Source organism: Manis javanica, chromosome 1 (assembly GCF_040802235.1).
Source record: "Manis javanica isolate MJ-LG chromosome 1, MJ_LKY, whole genome shotgun sequence".
In the NCBI taxonomy this organism is placed as follows: domain Eukaryota; kingdom Metazoa; phylum Chordata; class Mammalia; order Pholidota; family Manidae; genus Manis; species Manis javanica.
This window is the reverse complement of record NC_133156.1, coordinates 96829784-96849945: the sequence shown is the minus strand read 5'-3', so window position 1 is coordinate 96849945 and position 20162 is coordinate 96829784. Positions and strand designations below refer to the sequence as shown.

Here is a 20162-nt window from a genome sequence, read left to right as displayed (position 1 = left end):
AACAACTAAATATGCTTTTGTCATTTCAGCCAATTTCTCAAGTTGGTACTGAAATCAAGGTTGTATCCTCCAAAGTTTCAGAAGGTGGAATGTATGAAAATCAGAGTCACATGGTTCTTGTAGAAAACCTTCATGTCAACAAAATAAACGTTGTAGATGAAAAGATGAGGTGAGTTTTAATCAGAAAGGCATAAAACTTTTCAAAGATAAAAGTTGGATGTTTGCGTAACTGGGTTTATATGACTTCATATCTATACAATTTTATGAGAGGTTAAAATAATAATTATGAAAGAAATCTCTTCAAACACTAAGAATTGCATGAGTGAAGTTTTTTAAATTTATAATTTCTCTGAAAAGTTTGGCAAGTATCTACATTTTTTATTTTAAACTTTAATGGTAGACCAAGGTTCTAAAGTTCTTTGTTTAGAAATAACTTACTGGCTAAAATTAATAAATAAGAAGGGCTATAAAGTACTTATTATATGCTTCTTTTAGATATGTGTCTTAAGCTAAGTGTTAAGGATGGTATCTTTAAATGAGATGTGCTAGAAAGGTGAAGATGTTTCAGCCTTACCACTTTTATTTATTACTTGCAATCTGCTTTATTATTACTGATACTACATTGTGTTAGTTTATTTTTTAATACATAAGGAAAATAAAACACCTTTCTTTTTCTAGATCTCATCCATAGTCCATCTACAGTATCTTTGTAAATAGGAAGTGTTTTAGTGCAGTATTTATTTTTCCTCTATGTTGTTTTCAGCACCTACAAATTTACTTTGAACATTCCAGCTTCCTTTAATTACATAGAATTAACTTGTTTATTTTTGGGAAATGCAGAAGATTTGTTAAATCCTTTTTTACACTTCTGTGAAGCCTTAGAAATAGAATTTGGTCATGTTATGTCATGTATCTGAACAAGTGGTACTATTGATTTTGGGTATCTTTAAATAGTTTGCTTTCCTTTAGGCATGTTTCTTACATGAAGCTTTCATTATTTTAGTATGACTGTCTTTTGTTTCTCTTTTTTTGTGTATATGTGTGTCTTGAAAAGCCTTTTTGTATTGTTTTTATTTTAAGAGTTAGGCTAGTTTTTACTTTACATTAATTTCAACTTACTTTACTAACCCATTTCTTCATTTGTTAAACTGGATTAAGTAAAGTGGTGCTTAGAAATATTTTTCATTAAAATGCATTACAAATACATTTGTATTATAAATACTAAATTGGATTAGATTGATGATTGATCCCTTTGAGTAATTCCTCTCTAAAAATGATTCCAGAGAATACTTCCTGAGATGTTAGTCCCCAACATTAAAGATGAACCTGTTCACATCTCTGGCTTTTCCTAATTATTATGTATGGATTATTGTCCATGCATAATTTAATCCCTTTTTGGTAATACAGAAATATAGAATTTTGTCATTGAAAAGAATCTTATCTGTTTATTCATTCAACAAACATTTTAGTGTTTTCTGTGTGCTGACAATATGGGATAATATATGAACAAATAAAAAGTCTTGCCCTTGTGGAGGTTATATTTTCATTGGGGGAATAGATGATAAACAAAAGAAATAAGTTGAGTAAGTAGAGAAAAATAAAGCAGTGGGGAGAGTAGGGAGTGTCGTGATTGGGGATTTACTTTTTAATAAGGAGTAATCGGAGAATGCTTCATTGCAAGGGTACCATTGGAGAGAAGACTTAAAAGAAGTGAAGGAGCAAGTCAAGGGAATGTCTAGGGGAAGAGGGAACAGCAGTCCAAAAGTATCTAAGGTGAGAGTATGCCTGGCATTCCTGCGGAACAGCAAAGGGAGCCATGTGATCCAGGGAAAGAGAGGAAGAGTAGTAGAAGTAAGAAAGGAAAAGGCTGAGTGTGGGAGAAGGGCAGATTATGTGAGATCATTTTAAGGGTTTTTATAACTCTTGAGTGAGCCTTTAAAAACTGACTTTGAGGTCAGCCTTTCCTAATAGTCTCCTTTGTATTTGACTAAACAGACCTAGAGGATTTAAATTTTAAATGACTTGCTCCAAGTAGTATTACCAGTTTAGTTTTTAAACTTGATTTAAATTTTATATCAAGATTTATGTCTTTCAGACTAGTATATAGGCAGAGCTTCTTGAAAGAAACTACATGTTTAAAGAGATTTTACGCTCAGCCTTCACATTTTTTTTTATTGAGAGAGATCTTAATTTTAATTTTCCTGAATCAAAACCCATATGCCACCCCCACTGCTCTTTTAAGCTTTTCTGTTCATGAAATTTGTTCCTGCTGTTAGCTGTATCATGACTGATATTTTCTTCAGAGTATATATTCTGTATAGTATTAAAGTTAGTTTATTCTTATGTCCAGCATTTTCTTGTCCCTTTTGACCCCAGTAGCACTTTGGGTTTATATATATATTTTATTCTTAAATATCTTTATAGAATCACATTTGACTGTAAATAGCTTATACTTACATATAATTTGTTTTTGCAGATACATTAATCTACACTGGAATGTATTAGCCAGCATAATAACTTTGATAGAACTTCCTTGGTGTTGCACTGCTAGAATTGCTTAGCAGGGTTGGAACATTTGGAAATGCAACTAATAACTTTCTCTTCTAGGTAATTTATTAGAAATATTACTTAAGATTAGTCTTTAACAGGTCTTTCATGAACTCATAATACATACTTATATATCAAGATATCGTTTATAAATATCTAAGTTTATATTAGTTTTCAACTTCGTAACTCAGAATTCAGATCCTTGCCACTTATTAAATACTTCCCAGGAAACCTTAAGACAGCTGTTTGGGTTGCCTTGGGAGTTATGTCTACTCTTTTGAATGTTGAAATTGTATTTTTTCTGATTTGGCAGATACAGGATTATGTTGAGATCCTTATGACACTGGCTATCAGTAAACCCTTTCCTATGAGCTGACCGGCATGTGGTGGGAGAATAGACTCAGGCTTGAAAGCTAGAGTCTATCCTAGTTGAAGGCATTTGTGTAAAGTGTCATAATGAAATTCATCTTCAACTATTGGCATTTTTGTTTTCTGTTACCTAGTTTTTTTTCTCTGAGAATTACTTAAAGTAATATGAAACCATATATCAGAATCAATGAATTAAAGTAAAAAAAATTAATGTTACTGTCAAGCTATTCCCCAGACTAAACTGAAAATGGAAGCTATGAAAGCTTTTATTTCGTACTTTCATATCAGCAGGTATGATTTCATCTTGCATGCTTGGTTTTACAGTCAATTTATATATTGTCCTTTAAACATAGAATTGCTTTGTGCTCAAATTTGTTTAACAGCTATTGTTATATCAACAAGGAATTCTGATTTTGGTTCTTCAACATGATTTGTACTTTGTTCTAGACATGAACATGAAACGTATGTTCGTAGTCCAGCACACTTGGTAAGAAAGCAATTCCAAGAGGCTAAACCAAATTTGGGGAGAACATATGGTAAGAAAAAGGAACCAGGTGTAGAAAAAGACAGAGCAAATCAGACTGCGGCAGGGAAGCCAGAAGATAATTTGCTGCAGCAAGGAGATTCTGATATCCAGCTCCTCCAAAAAGTAAGTTAAAAAATGATTTTTATCAGTGGGTTCTATTTTTATTGTATTACAAAGGAGAACTTTTAAAAAAATGCAGTTTTGCCTTTGTACTGTAACTGTTTTTATGACAGTTGAGTGACTTTCCAATATTATAAAAATTTAGACACCAGTCACTGTGTATGAGAGTGTGTGTGTGTGTGTGTGTAAGCTTACAGCTTAGGCCAAACTCAAACCAGGTTCCATAGATATTGCCATGGTAATATTAGCTGTTTCTTCTTAAATTTAAGGAAAAGGCTGAGTTTTTGACATCTCAGGAGGTTTCAGTAAGAAAAGATTGTGTAGGTGCCAGAGAAGCTGCTTTGGCCAAAAAAGATGCTCACTCAGAAGTTGGACTGTCAGGAAGTGTTGGAGAGAAAACGACAGGGGATAATTCTGTGTCTTCAGTTGTTGAAGAGCAACATCTCAGTCAACTAACAAGGTAAAGCTATATTTAACAACAACTTTCAGAATAGGAAGTAAAAATAATTTATTCTTTATGGATGAATTACCTTAACTTCCTGATAGTGTTGATGGAGTAAAAAGATAGTTTGTTAAATAGAAGTGTAGATTATTGACAAGTCTGTTTTTTTCCCACTGATTTTTATTTACTAAAACTTAATTTTTTCTGATCTTTTGAAGAAGATTTTTCTTTCCAATGTTTAAATTTCTGGGTGTTGAGTATATTAGAAAAGAGTGGAAGCTTGACCAAATAATAGTATGTATTACCTAAATAATTAGGCAGCTAATTTGAATGGGTGAATTAGTGAAGGGCACCCTTCTTCTACAGGTTTTAAGGAAATGGAAGGAATCTATGTTTTAGAAAACAGCATTGTTCTGGTGGATTTTCTGCCTCCCTTTTTTTCTTGTAACCTAATTTGTTGATTCATTAGGATAAAACAGTATCACTTTATAATCCCATATTGTGTATTAGCCCATTGTCTGTTATACCTTTATCTTCTAATAATTTTCAGTCTGTATTTCATCTCCACTTAAATAAGGCAAGGGAAAAAATGGCCCAGAATTAAAAACTTACTATGAGAAATTTGTAGGTAGATAACTAAGATTTAAATCTGAATGAAAAACTACGTAGTAGTAATTCTGTTCTTTTTACAGCATAAGTGTTTGACAGAATGGGTGGTGGGGTTTTTATTTTAATGGTTTTAACTGGGACTTCACTCTAAAAGTTGGTTTTCATTAAAATTATCTTTGTACATGTAATGACTATATTATTTATTTTGATTAAATGTACAGCTGTCCACAACTGTTAAAAGAACCAAATTATGCTAAAATTGCTCTGGGTCGAAGAACAACTATCTCTTTTGCCTCTAAGTGTGAGATAGATCATAGTGAAAGAAGAATGCATCGAAAAATCAAACCAAACGTCACCAAAGGGCGTGGATCAAAACGGATTCGTAGTAAGACCCCTAAGAAGGAACCTCGACCTTCCAGGGCCATGCTGGTGACTCTTCGGGCTCCCCAGGAAGAAGATGAAGATGATGCTGAGTATTTTGATCCTGACTACGAAGAAGAAAACTATCAGCTTGCTCCAGAAGAAGTAAACAAAGCTCCAGTATTTGTACCTATTGGTCTCAGATCTCCTGAACCTGTTTCTTCTCAGATTGAGGAAACGATGGAAGAGGTAGTTTGTTTTTTGAATCCTTGGAACTTTATCTTGTTTTTTCTTTTAGTGGATCATTATTTCTTCTCTTAGTGATTATTAAGATTTGAAGAGTTCATGCTGTAAATAACCTCCACAAAATATAATTTGTTTGGGGCCTTGTGGATAGCCTGGAGGATTGTAGAAGTAGGCTTGTGTGATCTGTCATTTCTCAGCCCTTATTGCTCAGGCCAACTGTAGGATAATCAGCATGATAAAAATTATAGAAATCTAATATCACTTGTACCTGGAGGCTGTTTAATCTACTTATTTATTAGTTTATTTATTTTATTTTGGCCAGTGTTTTCTGTCAACTCTGTGATAGGCACAGGCTGAGCTGCAGTTGATTTAGGAAGTAGAAGGTACATCTTTCTTTCTTTCTTTCTTTCTTTCTTTTTTTAATTGTGGGAAAATGCACCTCACGTATCATTTACCTTCTTAACCATTTTTAAGTGTACACTTCAGTGATTAAATATTGTTCTATACCATTGCCACCATCTAACCACAGAACTTTTTTCATCTGGCAAAATTAAAACTCTGTAGCCATTAAACAATAATTCCCATAGCCTGTGGCAACCACCATTCTACTTTTGTCTCTATGACTTTACTCTAGGCACCTCCATATAAGTAAAATCATAAAGTATTTGTCCTTTTAGTGACCGGCTTATTTCACTTTGCATAATGTTTTCAAGGTTCACCTATGTTGCAGCATGTGTCAGAATGTCCTTTTTTAAGGCTGAGTAATATTCTGTTGTATATATACACCACACTTTGTTTATTCATCTTCCATGGATACTTGAGTTGCTTTTACCTTTTGGCTATTGCAGAAGAATGCTGCTGTGAGCAAAGGTGTACAAATGTCTTTTCTAATCCCATTTGAAACCTTTTGGGGTATACTTAGAAATAGAATTACTGTAATCCAATTTAAATCTATTTTTAATTATTTGAGCAACCCCCACACTATTTTTCATGAGAGCTGCATCATTTTACAGTCCTGTAAATAGTGTAAAGAGTTCCAGTTTATCCACATCTTGACCAACATTTTTTTTTTTTGGTAGTAACTATCCTAATGGATGTGAGGTGGAGGAACATTTAATTCAACTTACTTCATTATAAAAGTTCCTTATTCTTTTGCCCTTTGGTCTAGTATTCCAGCTTTGTAACATCAAAGTTTCCTTTTCTGCCTCAGTTTTTAATAACTTATTTGGCTTATAGAGCACCATATCTGAATCACTTTTGTAGTAAGCAAGTTGATAGTTTCCAGGTCATTTGAAACAAAATCAAGAGTCAACCATGAAAGCAGTAATGATAAAAACAAAAGAAGGCAACAAAAGAATTCAAGTAATGTTAACTCAGAATTAATGGATTACTGAATCTGTAAATTCACATATGTGAATGTACAAACCACCTTTGTTTGTTCACTGTTAAAAGCATGCTAGATATTGTAAAGTTAATGAGTTAGGATAGTTGAAGCTAAACAAAAATGGTGCAAGATTGTTTCTTGTAACTAAAATTTCAAAGTAAAGATAGTGAATGTAAGTTTTAGTTGAAACCAAGTAAATGCAAAAGGGAAGTTAATTTTGTACAAAGACAGCTGGTTGACCCTGCATGAGAATTCACTTAGCTCTATGTTCTATATTTTACAAATTTCTTTGGATGAAAGGCAAATTGCCAGTAAAAACTAATTTGAGAAATTAATTTCTGAAAAATGAAGTTCCAGGATGTATCCTTGAATTAATACAGAATTCCTTCTTAAATAGCACTAATCATAATAATTGAACAAGGAAAGCTTAAATTATATTCCATATAGCCATACAACTAAGGCAGAGAAATAAGTTTATACATTAGAAGATGTTTCCTTTAAAAAGCATTGAAAAAATGATGGCATATTATTAAATCATAAGAGGATATTATGTATTAATTCATACATACTATAGCATGGACCTTCAAACCCTGAAAAGGTTTGCTTAACCTATGTAAAGCAAAAGAAACCAATTAAAAAAATCACGTTACATGATTCCATTCATGTGAAATGTCCAAAATAGGAAAACTGATAGAGACATAAAGTAAATTAGTGGTTGCTTAGGAATTTGGAATTGAGGGGTTGAAGGAGCAATAATGGACATATGGTTCCTTTTTTGAAGTAATAAAAATGTTCTAAAAATTACTGTGGTGATAGTTGCATATATGCCTATTCCAAAAAACAATTTGTTACACACTTTAAAAAGGTTCAATTGTATCTGTAACGCCATTAAAAAAATAATAAAGCTTTGAAACCACATAGAGTTTAAAGAACAAACTTCAATTATCTAGAATATTCCCATTTTTGACCCAGTCCCAACTTCTCAGAAAAGGTTTAGTCTTTTCAAATCAATTGAACTTTTTACTTAATCCTGGGTAAAGATTTTAGCAAAGATTTTTTTCCTAATGTTTACATATGAGAGAACAGACACAGAACACACAGGTATTACTGTAATAAATATGTCTTGAAGGCAGATTTTCAAACTTGACTCTTAGTTTCTGTTGAATTGCAGTCTTTCATACTCATCTCTCTGTTAATATGGGAATAGGAATCAGACCTCATGTACATAGTTTAGGAGGTAAATCTTAGTCTTTTTAGCCTCCACATTGTAGGGATCTTTGACCAATAAGATTGCTAAGTAAGATGTAAGTGTGAGTAAACCCTTTATTTTACAGAGCCATTACCATGGGTAGAAAGAATAGGTTTTGGGGTTATGGAAGAGGGTAGTTGCCTTGGAGGTGTGTGTGAGATAAATCTTTTTAAGTGCTTTCAACTTATCTCTGTTATAACAGAGACTTAGGAGTGTTGCATACATGTCTGTTTTTCTTAAATTGTGAGTTACTTGAGGGTAGGGATCAAACTTGTCTTAACTCAGCTTTGTATCATTGTACCTGTAGTCCTCTAGTTTTTAGGAAGTACTCCATCTGTGTTAACAGACTGATGAGGGAAATTGTGGGAAAGTGGGGACAGAGTGGGGATAATGGGAAGTGAAATGCTAGGTACTGAGAAGATTATCCTTGGAAATTTTGCTTACTGGTTGGAAGAACCAGACATCTCAAAAATGTTAAATATTGTAATTTTGACAAGTAGGTATCAATCATTTTAGGAATTACTCTATTTCAGTTTTTAAATCATGTATAGATGTGTATTATGTCTTTAGTTTAACATTTTATTTTATTATTCATTTTGTTTTGCCATGTGGAGTATGCCAAAATAAAATGATGAAACTTTTCATTTTGACAGCTTGAAATAACTGTGAATGTCCCAGATGTTGGATGCATAGCTTTTGTTGAACAGCTCTCAAACACAGATGTGACTACTCAGGAAATGAAACAAGAAAATCCTAATGCATTGTCAGTTGTAAGCATCCATTTTAATACTTCTGCCTTTAAATCTTTGTTTACTTTTTAAAGACTTGAAGTTTATTTTGAAAGCTTTAAGCTTACAGTCTTCACTAATTTTTATCATGTAGGGAGCTGTATAAATAGTAGGAACTAGTGAATAACCCACAGATTTTGTTTGACTTGAAAAGCATTTTTTTTTTTGGCATGGAAATACCTCTTAATATCCTTAGACCTTATATTAAAATTTTCTTGCATTAAGTCTATACTAAATGTAAATTATTTAAAATATGTTTAGTTGCATTTTTTGTGTGTGCTCTTCCTTAATATTGGTTGGTGTTTATCTTGTTTTTGCAAATGAAGACTTGGAATTCCAACTTTTCATGTGTTTATTGGCCATTTACATATCGTCTTTGGAAAACTGTTCAGAGCCTTTGCTCACTTTTAAATTATTGGTCCATTTGTTTTTTTGTTATTGAGTTATAAGGCTTTTTTATATATTCTGGATACAAGTTCCTTGTTAGATATATGATGTGCAAATATTTTCTCCCATTCTGTGGGTTATTTTTTCATTTTCTTGATGATTCCCTTTAAAACATAAAAGTTTTACATTTTGATGAAGTCCAATTTATCTGTTTTTTTCTTTTGTTGCTAATGGTTTGTTGTCATGTTTAAGAATCCTTGCCAAAGCCAAGGTCCTGAAGATTTATTCCTGTTTTTCTTCTGAAAGTTTTATAGTTTTTACTATAGTTTTCCATTCAACTCTTTAATCCATTTTGAGTTAATTTTTGTATGTGGTGTAGGTTATAGTCTTTCATTCTTTGCATATGACTATCCACCTGTTGCACCATTTCTCTGAAAAGACAATTTTTTCTCCATTAGATGGTTTTGCATTTTTGTTGAAAATCAGTTGGCTGTAGACATGGATTTATTTATGGGCTCTCAATTCTGTTCCATTGATCTATATGTTTATACTTGTGCCAGTGATGCTCTATTGATTACTATTGCTTTCTAGTAAGTTTTGGAATTTCAGTAATGTAAGTCATCCTATTTTATTCTTTTCTTGGGATTGTTTGGCTGTTGTGGGTCCCTTGTAATTCTATATGCATTTTAAAGTCAACTTGTCAATTTCTTGAATGACATCAGCTGGGATTCTGATTGGGAGTGCATTGAATGTATTAGATCATTGGTGGGTTGGGGTTATTGCCATCTTACAATATTGAGTCTTCCAATTGATGAACATAGGGTATTTTCCCATTTATTTAGGTCTTCTTTGATTTCTTTTAACAATGGTTTGAAGTTTTCAGAGTATAAGCTTTGCACTTCTTTGTTAAATTTATTTTCAAGTATGTTGTTATTTTTGATGCTTCAGGGAATGGAATTGATTGTTTACTGCAAGTATATAGAAGTAGAATAAGTTTTTGTATGTTGGTCTTGTATCCTGCAACTTTGCTGAACTCATTTATTCTAATAGTTTTTTAGTGGGTTCTTTAGGATTTTCTGAATGCAAGATCATGGCATAAGTGGATAGAGATAGGTTTACTTCTGCCTTTCTGTATTCGTTTCCTAGAGCTTCTATGACAAACTGGGTGGCTTAAAATTATAGAAAGTTATTCTCTCACAGTTTTGGAGGCTAGAATTTGAAAATCAGGTGCTGCCTTTAATGGTTCCTTCTGAAGGATCTGAGGGAGAAAGCATCCCAGTCTTTCTTTTTCCTACCTTCTGGCAGTTGTTGCTGGAAGTCCTTGCCATTCCTTAGCTCATGGCAGCACAGTTCCAACCTCTGCCTCCATTGCCACATGGTGTTCTCCATATATGTGTGTCTGTGTTTCTTCTCTTTTTGAGGACATCAGTTATATTGGATTAGGGCCAACTTTAATCCAGTATGACCTCATCTTAAATTGATTATATCTAAAAAAGATCCTGTTTCCAAGTAAGTCATGTTCATGGTACTGGGGATTAGGACTTCAACATCTCTTTCCAATATGGATGTCTTATTTCTTTTGCTTGCCTAATTCCCTGGCTAAAACCTCCAGTGCAATGTTAGATAAAAGTGGCAAGAGCAGACATTCTTGTCTTATTTCTGGTCTTAGTGGGAAAGCATCCAGTCTTTCTTAGCTCTGGTTTTTTCATAGATGCCCTTTATCATATTAAGGAAGTTGTATTCTCTTCCTTGTTTCTCTGTGTTATCATGAAAGGGTGTTGGAATTTGTTGTATGCTCTTTCTGCATCTATTGAGATGATCATATGATTTTGTTTTTTACTGTATGAATATGATATATTACATGGATTGAGTTTTTTATGTTAAACTGAAAAATTGCATCTCTGGGATAAATCCTACTTGGTTATGGTTTATGATTTTAATATGTTGCTGGATTTGGTTTGCTGGCATTCTGTTTAGGCTTTTTGTGTCATATTTGTAATAGACATTGGCCTATTATCTATTGTGAATCTGACCCCAGATTCCTGTGGTATCAGGAGCTGAAGTCCTGCTCTGCCTAGGAAAAGAGCCTTCCAATGGGACATGCAGGGAGAAGGGGCCCTGTTTTCTTGGCTGCATTTGTTTGAGGTGGAGTCTCTGCTTCGCTGAACTGGGAGAAGGAAGTAAGGAGAGAGCAGCAGTCTTACTTTAAATACCATAGATGCTTGCTTGCTTTTGTTACTGAGTTTTCATAAATTTTCTTGGATAGATGATCATTGTATGCCCTTAGGACTATTTCCAGAGCTTTAACTGGTTATTTTAAAATAAATTTCACCAGTCTCACTGGGGAGAGGGTCAGCAGAGCTCCTCATACTGTCATGGTAAACATCAATCCTGTGGCTTCTTAATTTCTTAAAATTAATTTTCATTTTAAGCCACCTAGTAGTGTAAATTTTTGCAGTGTTCTGGAAAACTTGGTTTGCACTAGGTCAAAACTTGCAGCACAAATGACTGAAATTGAAGGATTATGAAAATAAGAATGGTAGATGCACATTGCAATATGATCAGAGTTAAAGTTTGCATACAGTACAAGGAAAGGGTAAACTATAGAGCAGGAGACAAAATAATTTGACTTTTATCTTGTTTATGAAATATGTCATGATTATAAATTAAGGTAAAAAACCCATTTCCATCCATTGTAATCAAAAGCGTAGAAAGACCTGTAAAACAGTGCTTTTGAGATACAGAAGATATTTTGAGATACAGAGATACATTTGGGAAAATGCATAAGATGTTACTTTTATTCTTTTAGGAAATGACCACAGGTGAACATATCCAAGATGAAACAGGTAACCGTTAATAACAAAACTGCTAAAAATATTTGGTTTACGCTAGCACAGTGATTTAGTAGTGGTCATAGTTAGTAAATGAGTCATTTTGCTGAAGAATTGAACAAAAAATGACACAACTGTTGAATGTGTTATCTCTAGGAGAAACTTTGACCCTTGGAATGTTACTTTAGAAAGTGAGTTAAGCATTAAATGTTTAATGAAGAAGTATTTGTTTCCTCTGGTCTGCACAGATGTATTTTCTTTGAAGGTATTAAGTTATTTAAGGTGGGGGAAGCATTTTTAGTGAGTAAAAACCAACAGCTGATGATTTCTTTATATAAGAAATACAGGCTGAACAAACACTACCCTTGTAAGAGATTAGTAGTATGGATGATATTGAAACTTGTTACTAGAAGATAAACACTTGAATTAAAAATCTTTTCTGAGTGAACAAACTTAAATTTCTAGATTCATTCTTCTGTTTTAATATTAGTATATTTTTTCACAAGGTACCAATGATGGAAGCACAGAAGCTGCCATAACTTTACTTACAATGGGAGATCTAGTGTTGCAGTCAGAGATCAGTACAGAACAGAGTGATGGTAAGAAAGAAATATAAATCCTACAAAAAAAGAAACTTTTAAAATCCAACTTTTAAGAAATTATATCCACATTTGAGTAATAAATAAATACCTGCCTTTTACATTTGAAGTTGGTATCACTTTGTTTTTCCAGAAAAGGTAGTAAGTGTGCACGGATCCTTCCAACTTACTTAGTCACTTTAGATATAGTGGCCACTATTTTGAGGTAGTGCACTTGGTTATTAAGAATAATTTGTACTTGTGGAATAATAAGTAAGACCTTTACCTTTATCATCATAAACATCATCGGTTAACTGAGCTAACTGATCCCTGATCACACATTTCTTTAGCAAGGGAGCTGCCACTTTGGATAGTCTTTACATGACAGTTGAATTAGTGTGAGGGGGCAGTCAATAGCAGTCAGTTAGATGATTTAGTTTAGACTGTTCTCTTAGTTTGGACTAAGCCAAAAGATATTTCAACCCAGATTTTTTTTTGTTGTTGTTGTTGTTTGTTGTGTTGTGTGTTCCTTTTGTTAGATTCAACCCAGATTTTTAACATTTTAGGCTGACCTTATAGTGAAGCTATGGTCTTTACTATCTAAGTACCTTCTTTAAGTACAGTAAATGTATAATTATGTTAATTATTTTGACTGGTGATGAGTGGCCTGCCATTTATTTTAGTGTTAGACTTTTAAGCCCATAGTTGTGTATTTGTCAGGAAAGTCTGTAATGATTTACGTTCACTATTGGGCTCCTTTCTCAGTGGCAGAGTATTACATTGAATTGCCAGTGTTGCCTATCACAAAACTCGGTTTTCTTATTTTTATTAAAGTATCATTGATATACAATCTTATGTTAGTTTCAAATACACAGCACAGTGGTTCAACATTTACCTGTGTTATCAAATCCTCACCTCCTCCAGTTCAGTCACTGTCCATCAATGTAGTAAGGTGTTACAGAATCATTAACTGATAAAATACAGGTTTTAAAAAATTATAAATGAAGCAATCCTATTTTGGAATTCATCTGCTGGTATATCATTACTGAAAGTAACAAAACATTTTATTTTTACTTAAATAGCATAAAAAATTTCAGTCCTCAAGAATTATTAAGCTTAGAGCAGGTTAAATCTCTGGCATGAAATATATGAGATCGTAAATTTATTTTTGGAGCCAAAAAAGCAAATTGAAAAATAATACAGAAGTTTTACAATTGCCAAATATTGAAAGATTTATTTTATTTGGACATCCTATTTGTATAATCAGTTAAAAAAATTTTTTTTCTGTAATAGGAGTATGTGTACTTCCTGATGTTCATTCAAAGGATACGAGTCAGGTTCCTTTTAGCCCAGATAATGTAAATCACAAAATTGCTCTTGAATGTCAGGAGCTGTCTTCATCTGTCAATAGTACATCTCCATCATTAGAAGAAAACAAGATTATATTGGAGGAACAAAGTGCTAAAGAAGAAATGGGTACAACGGAGGAAATAAAGGAAAATGCTTTATCAACCAGGTTTATTCTGCTTTATTCAACTATTTTTTTGTTTTATTAAAATCATAGTATTCAATAATACATGTATTTAACCCACCATCAATTTAGTTAATAGCTTTGAATAATACTTACATAACTGTAAAATATGTGATACTCATTATTTCTCACCTTTATGAGGGTGGGCTGATTTTGATTTTAGTTTAATTTGCATATTAAACTTCTCATGATGTGTGCATCTTTGAAGCTTTAATGAAATAGTTTTCAGTAAGTGTAGGCTGAGCTTTATAAACATGGTCCAGATTTGCTTTCTTTCTCAAGACATTTAGTAAAGTTACTGCCACGTAGTTTTAAATTAAGAAAGAACATGTATAGACAGTGTGTCACTGTGAGAGAGAACATTATTACACAGTTGATAAAGTTTTCTCTCTTCCGATCTCTTTTTCTAGGAATACAACTACTGAAATGACAAGTTATTTGAAAATGAGAAGTGGCTTTGCCAAGCCTCAGCCAAATCTTAAGAAGATTTTAGGGACCAGCAGTTTTGATGCTCATCAGAAAGTTCCCAGTTTGTTCATAGAAGGAGAAATGGAAATTCAAAGAGGTAAATTGTATTGTTCCCTTACAGTTACAAAATTGCTTTGACACAAGAAATTGCATTAGTATTTCAAACGGAATATTCAGTTACAATTATTTTAACTTACTATTAAAAAGTTTCAGACATAAAGTGGAATGAGCTGTAAGTCTAATTTCAGTAATTATTACCATTTTGCAGTATTTACTCAAACTTTCATATATATTTTCTTCTCGGTGTGTATATATGTGAATATTTAAGTAAATATACTCTTAGGTAGCTATACATGCATGTGACAAAACAAAAAGACAGTGCCATAAGGCATGAAATTTTAAAAACTCCTTCCGTGATTGCTAGCTCCCTAATACCACCTCTACTCATAAACTGTTGTTAATTTTTATTGTTGACTTTAAGAAATGTTTTATTCACATAAGCATCTAAATCTGTGTGTGTGCGTGTGTGTGTATATTCACATATACCTCCATATATATGTATGTATATATGTACATGTATGTATATTTCTTTCAGAAAAAACAAAAATATGTGCATATTATATCATACTACTGTTATGTACTTTTAAAAGTAACACTTTTATTTAGATAATTCACATACCATACATTCACTCATTTAAAGTCTACAATTCAGTGGTTAGTATATTCACTAAGTTGTATAACCATCACTATTAGCGGTCACTCCCTGTTATCTCCCAACCCAGCCCTGGACAACCACTAATCTATTTTTTGTCTCTGGATTTGCCTATTCCAGACATTTTATTTAAGTGGAATCATATAATATGTGGTCTTTAGTGTCTGGTTACTTTCACTTAGCATGTTTTCAGGGCTCATCCATATTGTGGCATATATCAAATATTTCATTTCTTTGTCTTGCCAAATAATATTCCATTGTAGAGATAATCACATTTTGTGTATCCAGTGATCTGTTGATGGGCTTTTGGGTTGTTTTCTACCTTGTTGCTATTATAAATAATGATACTAAGAACATTCGTATGTTTTGGTTAGGACATATGTTTTCATTTGTGTTTATATCTACAATGGAATTACTGGGTCATATGGTTATTCTGTGTGTAGTCTTTTGAGGAGTTACCAAATTATTTCAAAGTGGCTGCATCATTTTATATTTTCACCAACATTTGTGAGGGCTTCAGTTTCTCTGTATCCTCCCAGTCACTTATTATTCTCTTTTTGATTATAGCTATCCCAGTGGGTGTGAGTGATTATCTCATTGTAGTTTTGATTTGCAATTTCCTGATGACGAATGATGTTGAATATCTTTTCATGTACTTATTTGTATATCTTATTTGTGCCAATATGTCTATTCATATCTGCGCTTGTTTTTAAATTGGCTTATTTGTCTTCTAATTATTAAGAATTTAAAATATATTAGTACCTTCTGTTTTTAAAGATTAACATATTGAAAAAGTTGTTCTGTATGGTCATACAGTACTCTATTTAATTTTTTAATGGCTTCACTGTATTGTGAAGTACATGCTGAATCCTAGTCCCACTTTGTTTCCCACCTCTCCTTCCTGCCAAGGGCCCAATCCCTTAGGGTGCTGGTAAGAATAGGTAAAGCAGTGCAAGTAGAAGGCTGCCGAAATTGTATTAAACCCCATATAAAGAAGAACTAGATAATTAGCATCAACTTTTCCCTGTTTTGGGGTCCTGATTTCTGGGATTGAGCCCATGGTTCAGTTAGTTAATTCATTACTAGTTCTGGTTTGAGCAATACCCAGAAGCTCTCGTAGTATGAAGGCTCAAGTTACCTCTTTTATATAGAAATAATTTCTTTCCCTTTGTGACAGTATTCTTCCTTTCTGACACTTGCCCCGAGGTGGAACTTGCTAGACCTTACGTGTACCTACCTCTAAATCTCTTTGCTTGTGGGTGTAGTTACACTGCTGTTACCGTAAAGTGGAGATCCCATTGCTGTGGCAGCCAGGAGTGAAATAAGTGCAGTGTAGAATTCATTGATCATCTATCTGTTTTACTGTTCACAGTTCTCACTGGCTGGTTACCTCCTTTCTGCCATGTGAGTAAGCTTGGTTTTTGAATTAAGAGCAATTTGGAAGAGCCACTCTAGAGTGATCTGTATTTGAAGAGAGAATATGTTTCTAATATGGAGATTTTAGCTATATTATTTTGAGCTGTATCTTAAATGTGTTTTCTATTTAAGAAGCTGAGAAACATGCTTCTAAAGCAACAGGATTACAAGATAAAAACCTTGGATCAGTTACAACAGAAGGGAGTAAGGAGCAGAACAAATGGGCATGTGCACATGGTATTGAGGAGACCAGTATCTCACAAGACAGAAACCTAACTGAAAGGTAAAAGAAGGATGACATGCTGGGATTTGGTGTATGTTCTTTTTCAACTATAGCCATAAGCTGTAGCTATAAGAATTTCATTGAAAAAAGGGTTCTGTTGCATTAAATTTTAAATATTTTAAAAGTTTGAAAACCATTAAATTATATGATCTTTGATGCATCTAATTCTAAACATTCTGTGGTTGCTTAATTTCAAATACAGAACTCCAATACATTCCCTAAAGCTAATACATACTAATTTCTCTTTCAGAAATGAAGATCAAGAGGAGGGATCTCAAGAGGTTCAGATATTGTCAGTTGCTCCAGTTGTTTTTTCTGAGACAAGGCCCCACACATGTGGTTTGGGTAGGGGTCTCAGTGAGAGTTCTATCCAAGAGCCCCTGAGAAAGGACTCCATTGCAGACAGTGTCCTTACATTTCATTCACCAGAGGTAAAAGAATGTAAGATGTAACATGGGTTGGCTGGATGTTTATTCCCTATTAAAAAAAATTAAGGTATAATTTCCATACAGTAAACTTCACCCTTTTTAGTATGCCATTCTACAGCTTGTGACAAACATACAGTTACATAACAAACATATGAACAGTTCTCCATCATCCCTAAAACTCCCCAGTGCCCTTTTATAGTCACCTCTGCTCCTATCCCCAGCACCTGAAAACCACTGACCTGTTTCCTTTCCTTATAGATTTGCCTTTGAAAGAATGTATTGTGATAGAATTTTTATTGAGTACATATTTAGTCTCTGGAGCATAGATTTTTTTTTTTGGTATCATTAATCTACAATTACATGAGCAACATTATGCTTACTAGACTCCCCCCATCATCAAGTCCCTCCCACATGCCCCATTACAGTCACTGTCCATCAGCATAGTAAGATGCTATAGAATCACTACTTGTCTTCTCTGTGTTGTACAGCCCTCCACATGCCCGATGCCCGCCTCCCTACATTATGCCTGCTAATCGTAATGCCCCTTTTTCCCCCTTATCCCTCCCTTCCCTCCCATCCTCCCCAGTTCCTTTCCCTTTAGTAACTGTTAGTCCATTCTTGGGTTCTGTGAGTCTGCTGCTGTTTTGTTCCTTCAGGTTTTTTTCTTTGTTCTTATACTCCACATATGAGTGAAATCATTTGATACTTGTCTTTTTCCACCTAGCTTATTTCACTGAGCATAATACCCTCTAGCTCCATCCATGTTGTTGCAAATAGTAGGATTTGTTTTCTTCTTATGGCTGAATATTCCATTGTATATATGTACCACATTTTCTTTATCCATTCATCTACTGCTGGGCACTTATGTTGCTTCCATTTCATGGCTATTGTAAATAGTGCTGCGATAAACATAGGGGTGCATATGTCTTGGAGCATAGATTTTTTTTAAAAAAGTAGCCAATACCTAGCTTTGCTGTGAAAGCTCTGAAACAGGCAGTGTTTTTCACAGAGAATTCACCTTTTGCTTCTTAACCCCCAAATCTGAGCAGTTCATTCACAGAGCAAGTATTTTTTGAGATGTTATTACAAAATGTTGATACTGTGTGAAATACTACGGACACAGAGTTGTGGGAAGCAAATGAATAAATGAATGGTTAAACTCTAATAGGCGCTGTGAAAGAGGGTTGCACAAGACCCTTTATGAGTGGTCACCAACCCAATCCAATGAAATCAATCTCTAGGAGTGCGGTGCAGGCATGAGTACTTTTTAAGTTTCTCAGGTTATTCTAATGTGCAGCCAGGATTGACAGAATCCTGGATCTAGAAGAAAAGTCTGCACTAGCCAGTTAAAGGGGAGGAACATATATAAAAAACAAGTGTGAAATAGCATGACATGTTCAGGGACTATAAGTACTTATGAATGGAATATAAATGAACAAAGTGGTGGAGATAAGTAACATAGATAGCCTGGGAACAGATCATAAAAGGAATTTTTATGACTTACTACAGAGTTTGGACTACATCCAAAGATACAGGATTTCCTCCCACCCCCAATTGTTTTATTTTGCCTTTTTATTTTCAGATAATTTCCAACTTAAGAACCCTCACATGCCCTTTACTTGGATTCATCATTAATATTCTGTCTCATTTGCTTTTTTCTCTCTCTCTCTCCTCATCTCCATAGATAGATGCTTTTAAAAAATGGAACCATTTGAAAATAAGCTGCAGACATGAGCCTTGACCCATAAATTCTCCAGTTTATATCTGATAGGAACAAGGACATTCTCACAGAGAAATGACAATACTATTATCATTACACTCAATATTACCACACTATGTAACACTATCTAACATTGATATAATAATAATATGCAATATACAGTTCTGTTAATGCTCCCATACTGCAGTTAGTTGTCATTTCTCTTTTATCTAGAGTAGTTCTCCTGCCCTTTTCCCTCTTTTGTGACTGTGACATTTGAAGAGTCCAGGCTAATCCATAGTCTGGATTTATTTTAATTGCTTCCTCATTAGATTCATGTTAAACATTTCTTGGCAAGGTTACTACATAGGTGATGTGTTGCTCCTTTTGCATCACATTAGGAGATACATAATGCCATTTTGTCCCAATATTGGTGATGCTTACTGGTCACTTGGCTAGAGTGGTGCCAGACAGATTTCTCTATTACAATGACATATTTTCCACTTTATATTAGTAATTTATCATAGAGCAGCAACCTTTCACCTGGTAATTCTAGTATACAGTTGATGATTCTTGCCTTAATCACTTACTAACATTGTTGGTTACAAATTGAAAGTTTTAAGAATTTAAGCATTAAAGAATTACAATCCAAATTGCATTTTAGAGAAAACAAGTTTGCAGTTTTGTGGAAAACAGATTGGAGGGAGCCATGCTGGAAGCAAGGAGACAGTTTGCCTCCATTCAAGGTCACCTATTTAAAGTACAAAGGCTTCTGTGATGGGGATAGAGAGAAGGTTGAGGTATTTGGATCTTCCTTTCCTGTTACCTCAAAAATAAGTTCATAAAACACACATATTTAACAATATAGTCAATTTCTTTATTTGTATATGTATGTTTATTTAAATGAATCAAATGTTATTGATAAAACTAGAAGTTTCAAAAATTTGAAAACTTCTATGTAGTTTAAGTTGCTGAATTTTGAAAGAGTAACTATCACTATATCAGATTGTTAGAAAAACCTTTTAAAACTAAGATTTGTTCAACCTCACTCTTTCATTTTAATTTTTTATAACAGTGTACAGCAACTAGTATTCCAGAAGTTCTACAAGAGAATATAGTCAATCCTCAAGATGTAACAGGTATGATAATCTGCTTCAGTGAAGTGTCATAGAACCTAATAGTGTGGTTT

General features: G+C 33.6%; 1 protein-coding gene across 5 annotated transcripts in view; it reads left to right on the top strand.

Moving 5' to 3' along the window:
• The window catches only part of BDP1 (BDP1 general transcription factor IIIB subunit), a 107099-nt gene that overhangs the window by 70637 nt on the left and 16300 nt on the right, over nucleotides 1–20162 (top strand). For 3 of the 5 annotated variants that reach the window (XM_073235351.1, XM_073235343.1, XM_037026132.2), the window contains 12 exons: nucleotides 30–169; nucleotides 3364–3565; nucleotides 3832–4022; nucleotides 4835–5222; nucleotides 8506–8622; nucleotides 11837–11873; nucleotides 12365–12457; nucleotides 13730–13952; nucleotides 14378–14532; nucleotides 16696–16846; nucleotides 17097–17277; nucleotides 20049–20112. In XM_073235351.1, the coding sequence (XP_073091452.1) occupies nucleotides 30–169; nucleotides 3364–3565; nucleotides 3832–4022; nucleotides 4835–5222; nucleotides 8506–8622; nucleotides 11837–11873; nucleotides 12365–12457; nucleotides 13730–13952; nucleotides 14378–14532; nucleotides 16696–16846; nucleotides 17097–17277; nucleotides 20049–20112 (1942 nt within the window). Of the gene's footprint in view, nucleotides 1–29; nucleotides 170–3363; nucleotides 3566–3831; nucleotides 4023–4834; nucleotides 5223–8505; nucleotides 8623–11836; nucleotides 11874–12364; nucleotides 12458–13729; nucleotides 13953–14377; nucleotides 14533–16695; nucleotides 16847–17096; nucleotides 17278–19637; nucleotides 19774–20048; nucleotides 20113–20162 lie in introns of all 5 variants that reach the window. The other 2 variants (XR_012130660.1, XM_073235336.1) reach the window with 2 other exon arrangements.